General features: G+C 40.0%; 1 protein-coding gene across 3 annotated transcripts in view; it reads right to left on the reverse strand.

The window, feature by feature from the left end:
- Nucleotides 1–6894: 6894 nt before the first annotated feature.
- HECW2 (HECT, C2 and WW domain containing E3 ubiquitin protein ligase 2) overlaps nt 6895–20044 on the reverse strand; it is a 126350-nt gene continuing 113200 nt past the window's right edge. For all 3 annotated transcript variants that reach the window (XM_065840657.2, XM_065840656.2, XM_071811481.1), the window contains 7 exons: nt 19067–19165; nt 17874–18003; nt 17159–17305; nt 16420–16534; nt 15740–15825; nt 14543–14655; nt 6895–9507 (listed from right to left, as the gene is read on the reverse strand). In XM_065840657.2, coding sequence (XP_065696729.1) covers nt 9396–9507; nt 14543–14655; nt 15740–15825; nt 16420–16534; nt 17159–17305; nt 17874–18003; nt 19067–19165 — 802 coding nt within the window. In that variant the 3' untranslated portion in view covers nt 6895–9395. The remainder of the gene's footprint in view (nt 9508–14542; nt 14656–15739; nt 15826–16419; nt 16535–17158; nt 17306–17873; nt 18004–19066; nt 19166–20044) is intronic.

Raw genomic sequence — 20044 nt, forward strand, 5'->3', positions numbered from 1 at the left:
GCCTTCAGAGCCTCTTGCTTCAAGGAGCCCAGAGGAAAAACAAAACAAAAGTTAAAAAACTAACCTGTGGTTTCAAAGCCCCTTTTTGAGGATATAAAATAGCCCAGGGCATGCTTTAGAAATAAGTTGAAATTAGAAAGTGTTCTAAAATAGCTGCAATTTGTCAAATTGATTTCCTCTGTGAAGCAGCCCAACCAGCTGCCCTGGAAATCTGCAAACATCCATTTTATAATAGCTTTAGCAGAAAGGCAGTAATAGTCATGTAGCGTAAGATCTTAGGAGTGGTAAATTGTATTTTGGCAGGGCAGCATTAGAGTTACTGGGTTCATTTTGTTCATGCAGTGGCACTGCCAGTGAAACGGGTCATTGCCACATGCGTGGTGAATCACGCTGTCACTGCAATGCTGACAGAAGGTAGTTCAAGGAGTATAAATGAAGATGAGATATGCAGTTCGAGAAAATGAAAAGCATTCTTGAAGACTTTGGAATACGTCCTACCATGAGCTGGGACAATAAGATACACCCGCTAAGAACTTGCTTTTCAAGCGCAACTCCTGCTCTCTTGACCTTCCATCTAGATTTTTAGCATTTTGAGCTGTGGATGGTTTTGACAGAGTCCCAAATCTTTACTCTCTTCCACAAAGTTCTACCATCTCAGCAGAGGTCCACACCGTACCCTTTCTTCATTATAACATGACTTCAAATAGATCTGCCAAATAAAAATACAACACGTAGAAAAGGTTGGGTTTTGTTGAGAAGCGGGTCTTTGTGCAGGGTGAAAAACAAGCAGCATTCCGAACATACCGAATGATCCACAGGAGTCAAATTAAATGATGGCTGCAATTAAGATGTTTTAGGTTATTATAGCACATGGTGCCAAAAAGTAAATGCCAGTGCTTATGTTTGTCTCCTAAGCTGCTCGGGTGTCTTTACAGATCCTTTTCAAGGCCAGGATTTGCTCTGCTCTAAGTTCTGAAAACCAAAAAAATACTAAAAATGCTTCATGACACGTGTGTTATTGTAGTCTTGGTTATCTGTTTATATAATGCCATAAAAACATGTCTGGCACTTAGAGAAGGGTATAATTGGCTGCACTCCACCCTGAGGACTTTGGAATTTTACTCTGATCCACCAGCACAGAGAAGGACAAACAAAGGGTGGGGAGGGGGAATAACAGACAGGAGGTCACAACGGTTCGGGATTGCAAACTGTGCTGCTTGCTAACGCATGCACCTCCTCATTCATTCCCGGTTTTTAACTATCCCAAAGGTGTTAGCTTCGTGATGCCCATTCTTCATAATTTATTCTCTTCCTTAATTATCTATCCATCACAAGGCTTTTTGCCCATGCCGAAATCTCTGCAGGAATCTGCTCACCTCTGCACGTGGGAAAGCAGCAAGAAAAGGCAATTCTCAACGCAATAGGCAAAGTCCCTGTATCTCAACCAGCCACTGCTCACCAGAATTGCCTCTGTCACCTTGCATGAGCTTCATACAAACTCAAGCCCGAGGGATAAATGAGCAATTGCTCGATACGTGGCGCATCAGTTATCAGTGATCTGGATGCAAATGCCTTGTGAGTCTAAGACTGAGAACTGTGACCAAGTCTGAAAGGGCTCAGGTCTCAAAGCCCCTTCTCTTCCCCTTCACTGCTTCAGATTGGTGTGCATCACGTTTCTGGGAGCAGCAAGATACCACAAAATTACTTTCTAGAAATAGCTCTAAAAGAATAGAAAAAAAAAAATCGCTTCGTTATTAGATTCTAAAGCGAGTTTGTATAAAACAGAAGTGACAACTTGCCGTTCAACCATTCCAGAGCAAAGGTCTTGGACGGCGTCTCGATAAGGAGAACCCTCGTCTACGTGCTGAATAAAGGCCAGTATCTCTTCCTGGAACCAGTAAAACCTGTTACAAAAGGAGGAGGAAAACATTGGGGCACCAACTTTTCCTAAAGGCATAAAAATCTATTTTTATGAAGATAACGGTGCTTTGCGTTACAGCCCCTGGCAGTTCTGATGCTCCATTCAAAGGCAGAAACTCCTTCACGACGCTTGGGCCTCTCCAATGTGTTGACTGCAGCATCTGGTGCTTTGTTCGCTTAACTTGTGATAATCTTTGTTTCATAGATAGCTCTTGTTCAAATGATGTTGCACATGGCTGCAGAATCCTTAATTTCTCTGCTTCCAAAATTCCAATTTGTTAACGTGCCCAACTCCATAAGCCGCCAGAAGGTTTCAAAATGCTGCGAAGGACATTAAATGATCTGAAGATTAAAAAAAATGATGTCACGATATATTTGGAGGCACAATAATAGAGTTGATTTTGTAAGAAGATTTATTTTAATTAAGTGATTTCATGATGAAACATGGTCTTAAACAAAATAGAGATCAGTATGAAAATAAAATTATACACAGAAAATCTTTTCCCCAAACGTTTTTGAATAACAGGAAATGCAACACAACAGTTGTGTATTCAACTGGGTAAATAACGATGCAAATGTGTGAGCAGTCAAACATTATAGTCAGGCACAACAAAACACATTGTGTGTCCCTGTAACACACTCAACACATTTTGTATCTCTCTGCCTCAAAGAAATAAAGTGAAATGTAATGCAATCTAAATAGAGAAAAGGACGTAGACCATCTTAATGCCTGAAGCACATATTTCCCATTTAGTGTTTTGTGAACGACATATAACAAATTCAGAAGAAACTTAAATTGCCCTGTAGAAAGATAGAAAAACTTGGTATTGTATTTGATATACAGTCCTGTGAACACTCAACCGAAAAGCATGGAAAGGATTAAAAAATACACCACGTGTTTTCTACTTAAAGCTTCGAAATAAATACGCACTCTCTATTCTCAGTGCCTGAAATTCTTTAAAAACAAAGAACTTGGTATAAAACTATATCAAATAATTGTCAAAAAATGAGGGAGATGCACCTCTACACCTGTTAGATTCTGGATGCCTGCATCCCCACTACAAAAACTTGTAAAACTATATGCGCTCTCAAACGTGCTGAATAACCCAAACTGCAGCCTGGTAAGGGCAAGAATATCGACTGACTTGGGGGTACCACTGTTCCACAACATCCCTCAATAGCTTTTTTTTCCCCCCTCTGAAGTTTTCCCTTTCCATGCTGTACCGGCCCTTACGAGTACAAATGTTCAGTCGCTTATACAAAAAGCAGCCTTGCTGCTCAGGATCCACAGATGCCCTCAAGGCCAGGTCATTCTAAGGAAAAAGAAAGAAAAAGCATCTTTCTAAGATGTTTTATATTCTTAATAGTATGATAATTCTTCTCGCGTAGATAACCAGGTCCTGAGATCTTCCCACCCTCTTATAGAGTATTTTTGCTGATAATGCCGTTAGAGCGTGAGTGGCGTCAAGAGTCACTCCAGCTTGGCCAAAGCTAACTAGATCATTGAGAACATTTTTATTACCTTAAAGGAGCTTTAGAAATCTTGTATAAATCTCAGAATGACAAAACGCTCTTCATGGAAATCTATGGTTCTTATGCAACTGTAACACAAACCCCAACCATCTGAAACAAACCTCTGTATCTTAGGGGTTTGGCCCATCTCATTTAAAATGAACATCACCTTTGGTGGTGGTGATTTAACCTTTTATCAGATACTGTCTCTCTTGCCAAATGCAGTAAGTAACAAGCACAGTAATATTTGTACAAGCAGTAAGAATAAAGAGGACTTCCAGACACCACCCTTATTTTATTTAGAAACCTTCATTTTCCTGAGAGTAGTCAAAAATAAAACCCAACCCCTACCATCCCCCAAAACCACAAAAAAACCCCAACGAACAACCCAAACCAAATAAACCAAGAAAAAACAACAGAGAAGTTTTCTGATTGTGTGCATTAGGTAAAATATGTCCTGCAGTGGCAGTAGCGCTAATGTATCTCAGAAAGAATAGGCATTTTTCCTGGGTACATTCCCATAGCCTAGTTTTCAAGCCAAACGTATCCCCTTTTGTACAGTCAGTGGTCAGCACTGCTCCCCATCCAAAAAGTCCTTTCATCCCCCCTTTCAGCCTTCTCTTTCGCACTATTCCATGGTTGCATTTTGTAACCTGTATTTGCTGACTGGAACTGCCGTATCTTATCATTACAGCACCTACAATTACATTCCTTTTCTAGCGTTATTTATCAGGCTTTAGAGATTTGCTTATTCATACAGCAATCGATTTTAAAATTACTCAGCTCCAATGTGTGACTGCAGCCAGCATGGCAATCAAATATGATGTCTCAGAGGAATCTTTTATTGACCTGATTTTTACTGCTAGGTGAGTATTTCTAACTATAAAAATGGTAATTCGCACTTAAAATGATGCCAAGTAGTCACTGGAGTAGGTCAGGAGCTGCTTGTATCAGGGTCATTGAGTCCAACCATAACCTAACTCTAGCACTAACTTGTGTCCCTAATAACATTGTCTAAAAGTCTTTTAAACCCCTCCAGGGATGGTGACTCCACCACTGCCCTGTTCCAATGCCTGACAGTCCTTTGGGGAAGAAATTGTTCCTAATATGCATTAAAAGAAAAATCCCTTGCCTCATTACTCATTTTGCAAAAACAAAACGAAAAGGGAATTTACTCTTGGATACCTAATCAACCATTTTCCAAAAATCTTTCATGACTGTTTCTCTTAGACCGCTCACAATCTGAATGTCGGAGTGACTGTGATCCTAGCAATGCTTTCTCTCTGTTGCAAAGGAGACCAGTTTAATTCTTGATGAAAAAATAAACCCGCCCTGATGCTCCAGCTCCAGCCAGCACAGGTGGTCAGCAATAGTCTCCTGAGGGACTGTGGGATTATGTGCAATTAGAAGGGAGAGGATGGGCGGCCTTTGGATGGCAGCCCAGAATAAGGGAGACCAGAGTCCTGTGGACTTTTGTAGGTACACACGTTTCAAAGCTGATTACACTGATGTCAGCACAATACGAAGTGAAATTAGTGGAACAATACACGTCCTGAGCGCTTACCAAAGCCCTCCAAGCAGACACGGTTGTTCTAGTAGGGGCAGAGAGAGAAGTTTCTGAAAGGTCTGAAAAAGAAACAACTGAAAACCAAAATACAATTTTCATTATTCCCAAGTGTTTCAAAGGGAAAGAGGACTGAAAGAACCATCACTCAGCTCCCTTTCGCGTTCACTGTAAGAGATCTGTCAGAATACATCTGGTTAAATTATTATTCTGCAATGGAATCTGACTGCATTTGGTACATAAAGGAAACAAGTTCAAAATTCCAATTATTGATTTAGGAGGGGGCTAATCAATGAGTGTAGTAATTATTTCACATAGCCCCCAGGAGATATTTTAATTGGATTTTGAATACATACAGAGGCTACAATGGATCGTAACCATTCCAGAGGAGTCCTTGTCCATCATCCTTTCACTGAGAGTCAGGAAGAGCCTTTCCAAGCACTGGCCAGGTCATTATAATGTCAGTGATATTAAACAGAACTCTCAAGTTAATCACAAGTTTACCTTAAAATGCTCTGTGGCATAAGATGGCTCTGAGCAAAGCCCACAAAGTAGAGCCCTACATGAAGTTTCAACCAAGCGATTCCTTTAATTTACAGTAAAATTATTTTAGAAAATACTAGAAACATTTGAATAACAAACTCTTCATAATAATGAACATACTAAATAGTAGAAGCCTAGTGCTGAAACTGGTCAGTCTGAACAGCAGCATTGTGAAGCTCATGTCCTATTTGAAAGAGATGCAAAACATAAACCAGCACACACTGTGAAAACTGTGTGTTCATAGAATCAGAGTCTCATTTTGGTTGGAAAAGACCCTCAGTTCTGTTTTGTACCACATAACTGAGCCAAAACGCAAACAGTTTCAGGAGCTAGGTTTGAGTAATTATCCCGAAATTTCGCTTGGAGTTCAATTTGCTCGCCCAGGGAAGAACGGATGAGAAGGGGAAACAGCAGCAGTGGCTGAGTATTACTACTGTAAGGTTAACGTTAAAGCCAAGCCTGTAATCTCACAACCAGAGGCCAAACTTATTGCTCAACTCCCATTAGTGCTAACAGGAATAAATCACCCCTCCACATCAAAACAACAGCAAGAGAAACAGAACTACTAGTATAATTTAATACAAATGATTTTCATTTGCTGAGAAGAATTAACTTGCTTCAAGCTATGGGAAATGACCTTATAGAGGCTATTCAAACACAGCTGCCACATGCCCCGTTGGGAACAGGAGTTTCCCTGTCCAGCGATGCTGTACTTGGAAGTATCCGCACAAACCTCTGCAGCCACCACTGCAGTAATTCAGCAAACATCTGCAATTAATATTGCTGAGATGACAGGTAGCAACCAGCTTATACCATTCTGAATGCTTCAGAAGGAAGCTTTTTTTCTTCTTTTTTACTTTTAAGAGGATTAAAAATATATAAGAAACCACAAAGCTCTCTTCTTTCCTATAATTTGAAACGGAGCAAACTACCAGTCCGGTGCTCTGTTTAACTCATGCCAGAAGCTCTGATGTCCTGCCAGTCTGCTGCTGCCTAGATTTGCAGTTTTCCCCAAAATTCCATATATATATATATATATATATATATATATACTGCACACTGTATGACCAGAGGTTAACCGCTTCCATGTGGAGTTCATGTGGTGCCTGTGTACACAGACGGATTTCACCCCGGATACCCTCTAAGCCACACAAACACCTTTCTGTGGTGGCTTCACTACAAGGCTAATGTTTAAAACTCTTGGTCTTAATGCAATGGGGATTCTGGATTTATTTAACTGACAGCTGCCCCAACTGGTGACCCTGTCACATCTTTACAGAACACCGGATCATCGTGACTGATTTCAATTATTTATATATGCCTGAATACAGAAAAAAATGTGTGCAGTAGACATATTTAAATAAAAATTGACAAGATGCATTTATTGTTTTCGGTTTGTACAAAAGCATAACTTAAAAGGCAGACTAGTATAAACTTACTTTGTGCCAAGTATTTAAACTTTTCATTCCAAAGAGTTTCTGGTTCAAAACTTGTAGATACAGTTTCCACCTGGGAAATCTCCTTTTTAGACTACAGATAACACAGTATTGTAAAATCAGAATTCTGCAGTCCTTCAGCTGATCAAAAGTTGCCTTCTGCTTTGAGTGCCAGAGTTTTAGCTACTCAGTGAATGGATCATAGGAAACGTGAGCCATGCTGGAGTGGCCTGATGAAAAGTCAGTTTGCCTGCTGCTCGTTTGTGTTCTGAAAAGAAGATGTGCATTAGGACCTGTGACATGCGATCTTAGCAAAGACTGATAAAGATATGCGTAAAAATAGGGTGACATGTTTAGGCTTTTCTTTGCCACTTCATACCGGCCAAAAGTAGCGTAAGAAAACCTATATTAAGTAAGCAAGTCCCAGATGTCACGCGAAGTTCAGTTATTCCCAAAATAACGCTTTCACTTTGATTTTACAAGTGGGTTTTCCTTTGCACAGGGAACATTTTCTCAGTGAGCCCGAGGGGTTTTCTTGGTCTTTGCTGATGGCATCTCCATTGACGTTCACCTCTGCTGGAACAAAACTAAAATCCTACCAGACCAAGCAGGATACCTCCCTGAGATGGCCTTTCCAGAGTCTACAAAGTGAGGATGTGACTTGAAAAGCTACTTTTCCCACAGAAGCGGGCTTGCTGTGCTTCAGGGTGACCGAGGGGGCTGCGCAAAGGCAGACTCATGTTCTTTCCATCCGGTATCCGACTGCAGCTTCCTGGAATTTTAAAATGTGGCGGACGTCCTGCGGGACAGCAGCTGCGCAAGTGTTCCACAAGACCATCTGGAGGAAAACACCGAAAATAGATGCGAGGAAGCCTCGTGTATTTCAGCAAAATGAAGCATAAAGAAACTGGTGTCCATGCAGTGCTGGATGTGCCATAAAAAACTCTTTCGAGTAACATTTGCTAAGAAAACTCTCAGTGAAAATCCAAACGTAGGTACTATGACCAGTTTCCATCTCGCAGGTGTTCCCCAACGTGGGATAGTGTCACTGTGACCAGTGACATAAAGTAGGTTACTCGTGGTCTCCAAATGAGCAAGTATTTTATGGTGCTGTACAAACAAAAAGGCGTGGGGAGCATATGAAATATCTGTATTAAACTCCACTGCATTAAGCTATCCAACGCATGAAAAATGACCCAGGTGCATTTAAAATAAATGCATATTACAATATCACATAGAGTATTATAAAATTATTACTTATGTGCACAGTCCTGATATCTAGAGACGTGGCACCGTGAAGAAAGCCTGGTTCCTAAGCATTTTTACAGGTACTCGATAGTGATGCAGTTGGCTATTGGTCAGATCATAATGTCCCTTCAACTTTGGTACATTCAGTGCAAAATATTTTGGGGAGTCTTTTACTCTTAAAAAAATAAAAGGCATTTTTTTTCCCCTTGAGAGTGCTTAAAGAATGAACACTAGCAGAATGCCTGTTCAAGCATGGAAAGTGACAAAAAGAGAAACAGCATTTTAGTTTGCTTCTTTCCTGTTTACGCTCTAAGAAACATAATATAACGAACCTATAAAAATAAACAGAAGTCACTGTGGTTCGGGTCTTTTTTTTCCTGATATGCTGTGATAAATTGCTAGTTTCTTCTTAAAATAGTTTCCATGCAGTATAAAGCATAAAATCAGTCTTATTAAGTGATTAAGTTCATTAGAACAGCTCAAGTTTTGTCATACACACCCCTGGCAAGCCCATTTCCACAAACCTCAATGCCAGCCGGTATTGCTACATCCTTTGGTGCTGAATTTCTGACTTTCCTTCCAATTCACTTCTGCCCCAGGACCTTGAGCTCTGTGGTGCACACCATGCAGGCACTCGGCATCTTAGATAAAGCAAGTACTGGATATGCTAATTGTAACATAGGGCATAAAATAATGTACCTTCATGAATTTAAAAAAAAATAAAAATCTATTGCAGGATTTTTTTTTTTATAATTTACTGGGTAGGTAAAGGGCTGAATGATTTGACATTTTGACTTGAATTTTCTATTCAACAGCTTTGCTGAAATCCAGTTTTCAGGGACACATCAGTTTTGCTGTAGCCAGGCTGATCACAGCGTGGGATCGCGTTTCTTGTTTGCTCAGAACATCGCAAGTTTGGCCATCTTGAAAAACCATGGATTGCAAGGCTTGGTTTGCCCTGCACATCAGGCACACTCTAGTTTCACTGCAGAGAATTTTCTGCCATGATCACAATGCACTTTAATTGCTTCACAAGATCCTTCATAGAACCTCATTATTTGAATTGCAGCGCGAAACAATTTTCCTGTAGGAAATCCAATACAAACGTTCGTTCATTCCTTGAGAAGACAGACCCACAAAAGTCCAACGAGCTGGGCACTGTGGTTTGTGTATCACTCAAGTCCAAAAGTACTTGTCTCTTCAACTGCTGTCAACAGTTTTTCATATAGCATAGAGAATGATGGATAGGGGGGAAGGTCCAGACGATTGAAACAAGTGTGAGCCCTGAGGGAGAAACAAAGAAAAACAAAAGAAAGAAGAGAAGAAGTACATTATTTTAAAAGTTCAAAAGAGAACACACAGACTTGTATGTGCTTGTGCGAAGATGGGCAGAGAGTAGTCTTTCAGAAGACTTTGTTCTGTCAAATGATGCTTTGCAATTGAACACGTAGTGAGGTTTAATCTACTTGTTTCTAATTAAAATAAGCCAGTCAGAAGCATTTATGAAGGTATTTAGAAGCACAGTGACAACCCAAAAGGCATGGGGTAAAGAATGAGAACAGAATGATATAACAATTCAGTCTGTTCTGAAATCTTGGCTTTAAATGTACCTTCTGAGAAGTAGTATTTTTTCCTGCACAGATGATACTTAAATGTTGTAATATTGTAATCATAAACAAGATATTAGAATACATTGAGTATGCATAAGATACTACATTTGATGATATTAAAAAATACTCTAGATATACGGGAAACAATCCCACAGTAGTAAAGGACAGACAAATTAGATGCTCCTCCTTCTACGTTTCCTTGGCATATGGATCATGTTCTTTGGAAATTACTGTTTGTGCTGATTTACACTGTCCTCATCTCTGGCCCTGCAAGCCAACGACCTTTAGAACAATACTTGTTGTAATTACACAAAACTATGCACGTTCCTCTAGCATTCCACCCTGCTTTCTTAAGAGGCCAACCACAGGCCTTATTTCTCAGTTCCCAAAGTCCACCTACCTCAGTTTTGTTCTGACATGCTGGGAAGTGACTCTCAAGACCCCTTCCAGGGAGTGAAAAGGGAGATGATAATGGTTTCTCCTTGTAGTAGAATAACGGATATCACTGCCTGACCTCAGGGCAGGCTAAGGATAACACTTCCTAAAACACTACAGTGGATGGGCCTTCTCTAGTGAAACAGAGAGCAGAACTACTAATGGGATGGGTTCTGGAGGAAGAAATGATGCGAGGAGAAGCCAAAGGTGGCATCTTTGCCACTCTGAACCTTTGTACCAAAGCCTCATTTAGACTGGTTTTGGAGGACTAAAACCTTTTTGTATTTTGGCAGGTCTCTGTTTACAAATACTTCATTGTTTTGCAATAAAATGCATCATGGTGTTATTTAAATACAATCCAGCTGAAAACCAAACTTTTCCTGCAGTGACCTGCCCTTCGTCACTATGATCCATAGTAAGTGTAAACAGGTAACATAATGTCAATGGAAGGACTGAACAAGGTTGTTCTTTGCAGCAAATACAACTCCTCATTTAACCAAACCAGTCCCAGAAAGGTGAGTGTCTACAAAAGACCTGTATGGAGATTTCTCTGAGCCAGAAAGTGCTGCCTTCCATGGGAACAAGCTCATTAATTATTGTTTTAAGTGGTTCTCAGCTCCCAGTTATGGGGATGGAGCGTGAGGTGGGTTAATCTCATTTGTTAAAAACATCAGAGTCCATTACAAGCCCTCATTGAAGGCGCAACACTCAGATACAGCCCTGTAGTGTCATAAAGGTGAGGCTGAAGAAATGTATACACTGTACAGAAGGTCACGCTATTATTATAAACGCAGTCCAAACATCAAATGTGCAGTCGCTTAAAAAAGCATTGAATTTTGCACCCTCCCCAAATACAGGATACTCAGAAGTACAGGGCCAGTACAGACAATACATAGCATCTATACAGATCGTATATATAGTCTATCTGTATAGCAGAGAAGGCATTTTCCCCACCCCGTGTTCCAGGAGCCTGGCAAAAATTTCTCCACCCAGGCAGGCATCCCTCTAAGCTTGCTTTGTACTCCTCATTTGCCTTTCCAAAAACCTTTCAAAGTAACATCTGTGCTGGGGATTAAATTATTGCATTTCCTGCAGAATATTTAAAAAAATAAAAAGGAAAAAAAAATATTCCCTTCTGAAGAAAGAGACTGATTTAGACCCAGCAGCAACTGGAACTCGGTGATCCCTTGAGTTCAGTGCAGAATGTGGAAGAATCTTAGGCAATTAACAGTCTAACCACAAGCTCCTGCTGCATGGGGCTGACAGCCGCTCATTAGAACCATGGATCACGCTGTGTGGGCTGTAAAACCACAAATTATAAAAGACACAGGATATAATTAGCAAGGGATTCATTCCAAACTGGTTTAATAGTAAGCCGGCATGTTGTTTACATTTATTGAGAGAACTGAATTTGATCTTAATTTTGAGGGCAGTTTCAAAAATGCAACCACTGATTTAGAAAACCAGCCATTAAAAAAAGACAAAAACTTAAGATCTTTGTCTTCTGAGGCAACACATGCTCTTCTCACCCTAGCAAAGAGCTTTGTAAGTCTTCAAAAAGAAAGGTTTTTTTACTTCTGGATGGTAGAAGGGGCATCAGGGATGGCAACAGTTAAGCTAAACCTGTACTAATCAATCTTTTCAGGGCCTTTTACATGTTAGTGCCTTACTCGTGTAAAAGCCAGTGATACAAGCCAGGCAACCTGATGTGCGCCTCCCACTAATCTGGCAATTTTGATTCAGCAGCACTGATTACACAGTAGCCAGAACAGCAGGAACTAGGTAAACATCTAGGGAATACTTTGTGTTTATATTCACAGCTCCTTAGACCACAATCTCATACCTAAGTAACTACAATTCTTGCCTCCTGTGTCTCAAAGAGATGGGGACGGATATTCTTACGTCTTTTCAGCAGCACAGTAGTTTTATTAGAGGCAGAGGAAGAAACATGAAGTCCACTGGCTTGTTGGGTCCGAGCTTTTGCGACCCTCACACCAAGTATTAGCGAATTTCACCAGCGCTCCCGCTGAGATCACCAGGGCGATTTGCAAAGCGTGACACTGCTACGAGGGAGTCACGGTGCCTTCTCACAAATGCTTTCCTTATCTGAGAATCAGGAAGAGTCGCCGAGTCCCAGGGCAGCGTTCTGGGCAGACCCAGCACGTGCTTACCCAGGCCGGCCTTGTTTGGACACCCGTGGAAAGTCTACGTCTCAGGGTGGTTGTAACCATGTCTTCCCTTCAAGCCAGTGCTACCTGCTGTTTACACAGCGAGTCTTTGAAGCTGGTGAGACACACGCTGAAGATACACAGAACTACAGGAAGGAACCAGATACATAAACACACAAATACTCCTTTCTGCTTAGGGCTTAGACCATTCTAAGTATAAACCATGGAAGATCATTTAATTTTTATGAGAGGTTCCATGTGTGAATGGCAGGAATTGCCAGCTCAGGACAGCTGTAGATATTTGCCATATGCAGCTGTTTATTTTAAGAAGTGTGGTGTTAGTTTATTTTAATTCTCACATTTGCATGCTAAAAACTATCCTCAGAGATGAAAATCAAATGTTTCCTACCCAAGGGAATCATAAATGAACTTCAAGGGTATGATACATTCTCCTAAATGTGAAGAGTTGGCATTTCCCCTGTATTTGCTGGTTGGTAGCAGAGATTCTCGACATGTTTCTCCACGTTGCTCTACAGGAAGCAGTTTTATTCTGCAGTTTATTACAACCAGGGCTCTATATAACCTTTTCAGAGGAAATTCTGAGCATCCTGTTCAGGCATGTCCTGACCTTTTCCACACTGCAAGCAGTGCTTGTCAGCACCAGGAATTCCACTATTAGACAATATATGGAAAAACTCACACAATCTCTTTTCTTACTTAAACTCACAAAGAAATCTTACATTTTGAAGTCAGAAATTATTTTTTAAAATCAAAGCTTTTTTCTTTTTAAACAGAATCAAAGCTAGTCCACAGGTCAATCATAATCAAACTGTAACGCAGACTTACCAGGCTACAAGGCATGACTAGGCCCCCAAAAGATACTCAAGAATTTGATTTGAAATAGCAATTTCCAGAATTTACTTATCTTTAATCCTCAGTCACCTGGCTCTCATTTGTACTGTAAACTGGCAAGATGGCTTTGTTAGAGGCCACCTGCTATGCCTATGGATTTCAGAGCCGCTTGTGCGCCTCTGACTTTCTCAGTGCGGTTCAAATGGCAGCGTCCAGGCGGATCCCAACCCAAGAGACGAAAGCTAAGGGTTGTTGGTCAGACGAGCTCTCTGTGTGTCTGACAGATGCTTTGTGTCTAAAAAGAGACTCTGAATACAAGTTATTCCCGAGGAATCTTGTTTAAGAGGAATGGGCAAGGATTAGGCTTGAATGCCCTCAAGGGATGAGCCCAGACCAAAACTCCTAGCATGGACTACAAGCAGCACACTAAAGCTGAGATCTGAGTAAGTGGTGGCAGCTCACCCACACTCGGCACATTAATCAGTATTTCTAACCACTGTTAACCCGCTCTAGAGGCCACAGAATTATAGAACCGGATGAAAGGAAATCTAGAAACGTATCGGCCAGATCGCTATACAGAAAAGGCTGGAACCTGCCTTGTACAACTCAATTCCTGCTCTTCCTTTACCCTTTTCACGTATTTCAGTTGAGCCTGCTTGTGCTCTTTGAAATCTTCACCTACTTTTGTCCCTGTGCTGCCTCTTAAGTCAAATGGTCCTCTTCTCAAAACACATCCCTTCTGCAGTTCATAACTTGCATCTTCCATATTTGTTCACACTATTGACATCTGATGAAGCGTAAAAATTACATTACTAAATTATACTGTATGTGTCTAATCAAAAAAGTGTGATACTAGCTGTCACTCAGTCACAAGTGCTATTTAATTTGAATTCATATTAGTCTTTGCTCCCAAGTGATGAACTGCATGTTCACAGAGTAGATATTGCACATTTAACCAAAATATAATGGAATCAAATTCAGAAGTAGTTATCATTCTAATACAATTTTCCATGAAAAAAGCGTTACGGTGTGGATGTCAGTCACACTGCCTTGTCCACCTCCTGAGAAAAAATTATTCGTTCAAAGAAAAATGGATGCATCAGACACTGGAACAACGAGGAAGTAAATTTTCATGTAAGGCAGAGCGTATTTTCATATTCAGCTAAAACTTTTGTGTTTTTCAAACAGCTTATCTATCATCCTGGTGACTGGTTATCTAAAGCATCTCTAGCTTTAACACCCGCGCAGATGTACCTGGGAAGAGCAGTGATCTTCCCCCACTTCTCCACGCAGAATCTCCTGGGGCCGTTGCTCCCGCGCAGAGAGGCGAATCCTTCGTACGGGATGCTGGACGTGCCTGTAACAAACTGCACACAAAGCATCACGAGATGGGATGTGCAGATGGTGCAGGACAGAAATGTGTCCAAGTGTTTATGTAAAAGCATTTGAAATTTGTGAGGCACTAGTAAGAAATGCTACTTTAGATGGTGGAGAAGGGAAAATAGACCATTATTCCCTGACAGGGCTCCAGAAGAGACAACTTATCAGATTTCCTTCAAACGTTTCTCTTTAGAAAGGTAATTACTCTACATAAACACTGTAGAATAAATCACTACTAATAGGAAGTTACCTACCTAAGTGAGGTTTTCCCTACTGTTTTTATTCTGTATTAAGAGGAGCCAAGAGAAAAATAATCATGTGTGATAATGGCTTTGTGTTAAGCCTATTTGGCAATGTGGATTTCAATATCAAAGTGGTGGAGTCACCATCGCTGGAGGGGTTTAAAAGGCATTTAGATGAGGTTCTTAGGGACATGGTTTAGTGCTAGAGTTGGTTAGGTTACGGTTGGACTCGATGATCCTGAGGGTCTCATCCAACTGAAATGATTCTATGATTCTATCTTCATAAACAACTATTAAATACTGTAAGAAAAGGACTAAATTCTGAAGATTACGTAGAATGCTGTCAACCGAGCAGATTTAATTAGAACCTGTTCTGAACAGATAGATCAAACATGGATTTTGACAGATCAGAGGCTACTTAATTTTTAATGATCTGGATATGATAAAAACTTTTGACTAACAGATGTGATAGGAACATATAAGCAGATATCTCTGGCTCTCCAGAGCTTTTTTAAGTACTAGGTTGGCACAAAAGGAATTATGTTTTTTGCATTGCTGAAATTTGCTGTTTGATGTTGGATATGTTCTTAAATAAACGTGCTTATGTTATACATGCTTTTCTCGCTTGATGTTTTTTTGCTACTGACTTATTACTTGCTGTTTATTTCAGTCACTTACAATTAGCACAGTTAGTCTCTGCTTATTGTCAGCCTATTCCCACTAGCCAGCATCAGCATCATTTTTGGATGTCGTAAACCTGGATGGGACTAGTTAAGCATGTAATTTTAATGATGCAGACTATTTTGACACGGATCAGCCAATTTCTTACCTGTAAAAGTCTCAGTCGTTGTTCATTGTTGAATCTCTCCACAGCAGCCCAGAACCACCGAATTACAATGTGATTGTCATGATAACCTGTTAAAACAAGAAGAGTCTTTATACCTTCAGGTGCTACAAAAGTGGTTGAGAGAATAGTAAGTAAATGTTTCCTAGTTTGGCCCTAGCAACAATAACACCACGTTTCTTATCCAATTGCAGCAAAAGACAGGAGGTGAGAGAAGTCTCCTGAAATGTTTAAAAACCTTAAGGGCAGAGAATTAATTTACTATGACAAAAAGGAGTGAAAACTCTTTTGCGAGCATTTCGTTCATTAGGAATGCCAATTCTTGAAATATTCCAATGCTATACTTTTTATATATCTACAAATGATGCTGCAACCACCTCTCTTCAAAGTAGTTCCTAAGTCTTCCATTGTTCTCAAATTATCTCAACTGCTGTCCCGCAGTCACTGGGATTACCTCTAATTCCCTGTCGTCTTTGAGAGTGGAAAGGAGGTAGATCCTACTCAGAATTAAAACAGACAAATTACCTTCTCCTAATGCAAACTTAACCACAGAAATTCAGAAGATACCAAAGATGTATCTTATATGATGGTTCTTTAGTGTCTTAGAAACTGGGTAATTCCAGGCCCGCCACCACTGCCAGGGAACAATTCAGAATTCAGGTCACCTCCTCTATACTCCGTGTTATTTCTCCAGTCGCTCAAGTCGATTTCTGCTGTTCCAGCTATAACCAGTTCCAGTTCTCTGGCATCAAACACAGACACCAGCCTCGCATCAACCACCTGTGAAAGGAAATCGAATGCTTAGCAACAGTTCTTCCTTTAGTGATTTTTATCTCCCCATAGCTTGCCTGCTACTGAGATGTTTACCAGGTAACATTTCACTCATGAGTGGAAAGAATCTTTCTTTTTTTTCTTTTTAAAGGACTTCTTTTTCTTACGCTGCAGTTCCATTCAGTTTCATTCCAGGATCACAGTGGCAAATAATTTCGAATTATTTCAGGACAAATTAAATTCAATACATTCAATTTAACTGTCCATGTTAAAAAAACAGAGAGAAATACCTTGAAATACACTCAATCTATCACGTTACACTGAGTATGACATGCACACAAAAAACCTCAAAGGCCCAGCAAGAAACAAATGGGTCACTTTAACAACCATTCCTGCTAATCATACCAACAGTCATCAATTGTTTGTCCAGATGAAAGAAGAGATATAACCATAGTGTTTAATGCAATGACGAACGATGATTTTATTTCCACCCAGCCTCCCGGATACCTGTAAGGGCACTTCTCATTACATATGTATCTGCTTTCTGGGATGCTATATGGGAAATCTGTATCAGGAGAAAAATATTTTGGAAGGATAAAGGAAAAAGTACATTTTTTTTCTGGAGTTTTTTACCTCATAGAAACCACGAACTAGACTTTCTGTTTGTTGTACAACTCCTCTCTCAATTCTCCATTTCACCATTCTTTCTATATATTCTTTCTTGTTCTTTTCGGTGACAGGGATGTTGGCACCTCCCGGCTTTAATTCCCGTTCTGTGATCTTTGGAAAAAAAAATATGACCAAATGACAACACGGTATTATAAAGACAAAAGAAAGAATTATAGTAATATAAACTTTTAAGTTGAAGTAATTCCTCCAAAGCAGTAGCCAAGACCGACTGTAGTATGTGAAATACAAGACCATAAAAGAAATTTTTTTTTTAATAAAATAATATTTAAAATCCCATTTAGTCTGAAGAATTAAGCAGAGAAGAAGAAATAATATATGCAGTAATTAAAGCAGTGAAGTAATCTAAATAACATCACAACAAAGGCATTGTAATACCTTTGTATGCTGACACAATTAAATTCAGGTGAACTGCCTCCAGCAGAGCAATCCAAAATTTGGGTATTTCAGATAGTCTCCAGAAAATCTCCTTAACCAGAAATACATGTTTGATGAGTTACAAATAACAATGCCTCCTTAGATTTCAACATTGTTTTCATCAGCAAGAATTTTATAAAAACAAGGTCAAATCGGCACAGAATGACAATCATTCTTCTGTCCACATACAAGTTTATCTAGCGGTAGAATACCCAAAGGAAATTAAATTAAGAATCTTGCACACCTGCCCAAAAACTTCTTCATTTACAGTAAATGTGAGATCGAGGATATCATGGATATCATTGTCTTTCATCCACTGCAGGCTCTGGTGGAATTCCTCATCAAGATATTCCAGGTCACTCAGGTCACAGAGTCTGGTGGAAACAAGAAGAAAACACAGAAATTCAGATGACGGCAGCAGCGTGTGCTCAGTAACTACACTGAGATAGGACAGGCCTGAAAAACAGACTGAGAACACAGGCCAAGAGAAAACTCAATAGAATAAAGAAGACACTACTTCATATCTCCTGAAATCCTGTTCTGTGAAACGGGACACTGGGGCTATTAATTAAGGTGCTTTTCAGCTGCTTCTATTAGGCTGTGTACAAAAGTGGCCACCCCTCAGTTTTAATTGTACTGATAAGGGAACCGCCAAGTGAAACAACTTAATTTGGGAGTCACACAATATTAGTATTAAGTCCTCATTCTTATTGAAATGCTACTGTTAGCATTTAGGTACTTGTAAAATACATGTGCAATAGGAACAGATGCGTTACTCCGCACTACTAGAATGTATGATGTCTTATACAAAAAAATATCCTTCCAGACTTCTCAAAAGCAGCTTTTAAAAGGATGCTAAAAAGCAAAGCACCTTAAGTTAATTAAATTCCAGCCATGCTGAGCAAGTGCAGCTCCCATTGTTTCAGCCAGAACAGGAGCAGTAGTTCTGAAAACAGAGTCTGAAGTGTTAGCAAAGTAAAGCTCCTCAGCATGGAGATGGCCAACAATACAATCAGCCTACCTCTGAGAACGGGTCTGCGGTCTGAGCTACAAAGTGATTCATATCCTATCCTCTGAGTCATTACAAGACAAATGAATAAGAACTCTATTAATAATCTGGAATAAACCCACAGCATTGCATTGTAAAACTTCAAATGTGAGATTTTGTAGAAGAAAGTTGATAACACGGGTAAAACAAAACATGAGGTTTTCATACCAACCAGAAACAACATTCTGAGTACTACATGGCTGGCTAAAAATCATAAGTTGAAACAAGTGAACTTGTCAAAAAAGTCCTGGACCAAAATAAAATTATTAAATTATAAGTAATAGCCTGTCTTCTTTGACAGTAAAATTTCATAGTTTATGCATACACAAAATGTCATTGTCCATTGGGAAGGAACCAAACAAAAAAGGAGACAAAACAGTTCTACTCACATTCGGAGGAGAGCTTTATAAAAGGGTCGTGTAAAAAAGGCATCCAGCAAATACTGATGTATCAGAGCAAGACCAAGAATTCGACCACTAAACCTGAACCTGGAAGAGAAGGAGTTACAATAGTTATACTGAAACTTGGTGGTTTGGACACTGCTCTGTCATCAAAACTTACATATATTTCCAAACAGCATTTTTAAATCAGATAGCTATGTCTGAATTGTGGTATTTTTTTTTTCTCGTGTTTCTTTTACATTCTCAGTAAGGCACAGAAAAAACGCGAGTCTGCGGGGTGTGGAAAATCCCTCAGATACCTAAGTTGCAACTTCTCAAAAATGCCAAATCCATATTAACCCCATCAACCTCTGCCAGACCAGCCTCTTTATAAAAGTGTATCTTCCAAAATGACAGCGCTGTTTATTTTCTTTACACACGCTTTGTTGGGTGTGCAAGGAGGGTTGAGAGGAGGGAGGGAGTCAGCCAAATTTGAGATCAGATGGCAACAACTTCAAAATAGTAGGACCTTTGCAAATATTCCCAGCAGAATAAGAGAGGGGTCGTGCCTCTCGCACCCCTAAGGTCTCTGGTCCAGCACAGCATGAGCCAGGAATGGATATAAAATGTTGGCAGAAGCCTCGTGACACATGAAGGTTTTTTTTTTCCTTCCCTTTTGCCAGACTGTTCTGCTTTTCCAATGCAGCATATTCCATTTATTGTTGCAGCACTGGAGGTCAACAGGCAGGTTGCTTCAACTAACTGAACTGGACGTAGCCAACCATTGAATTGTCTATTCATTTTTAAAACTAGTAATGAGATTCTTTTCTGATACACATTCTTCATAACTGGCTTGCAATAAATAAAGACTCTAAGTATCTGTCGCACACAGAGGAGCAGTTGTCATCCCATGGTCACTGCATTTTAACTCCCTACACAACAGAATCCTCTGTTAATATTCATGGCACTGCTTTACAGACTTAGGGC

The sequence above is a fragment of the Patagioenas fasciata genome, chromosome 7, assembly GCF_037038585.1.
Source record: "Patagioenas fasciata isolate bPatFas1 chromosome 7, bPatFas1.hap1, whole genome shotgun sequence".
In the NCBI taxonomy this organism is placed as follows: Eukaryota; Metazoa; Chordata; class Aves; order Columbiformes; family Columbidae; genus Patagioenas; species Patagioenas fasciata.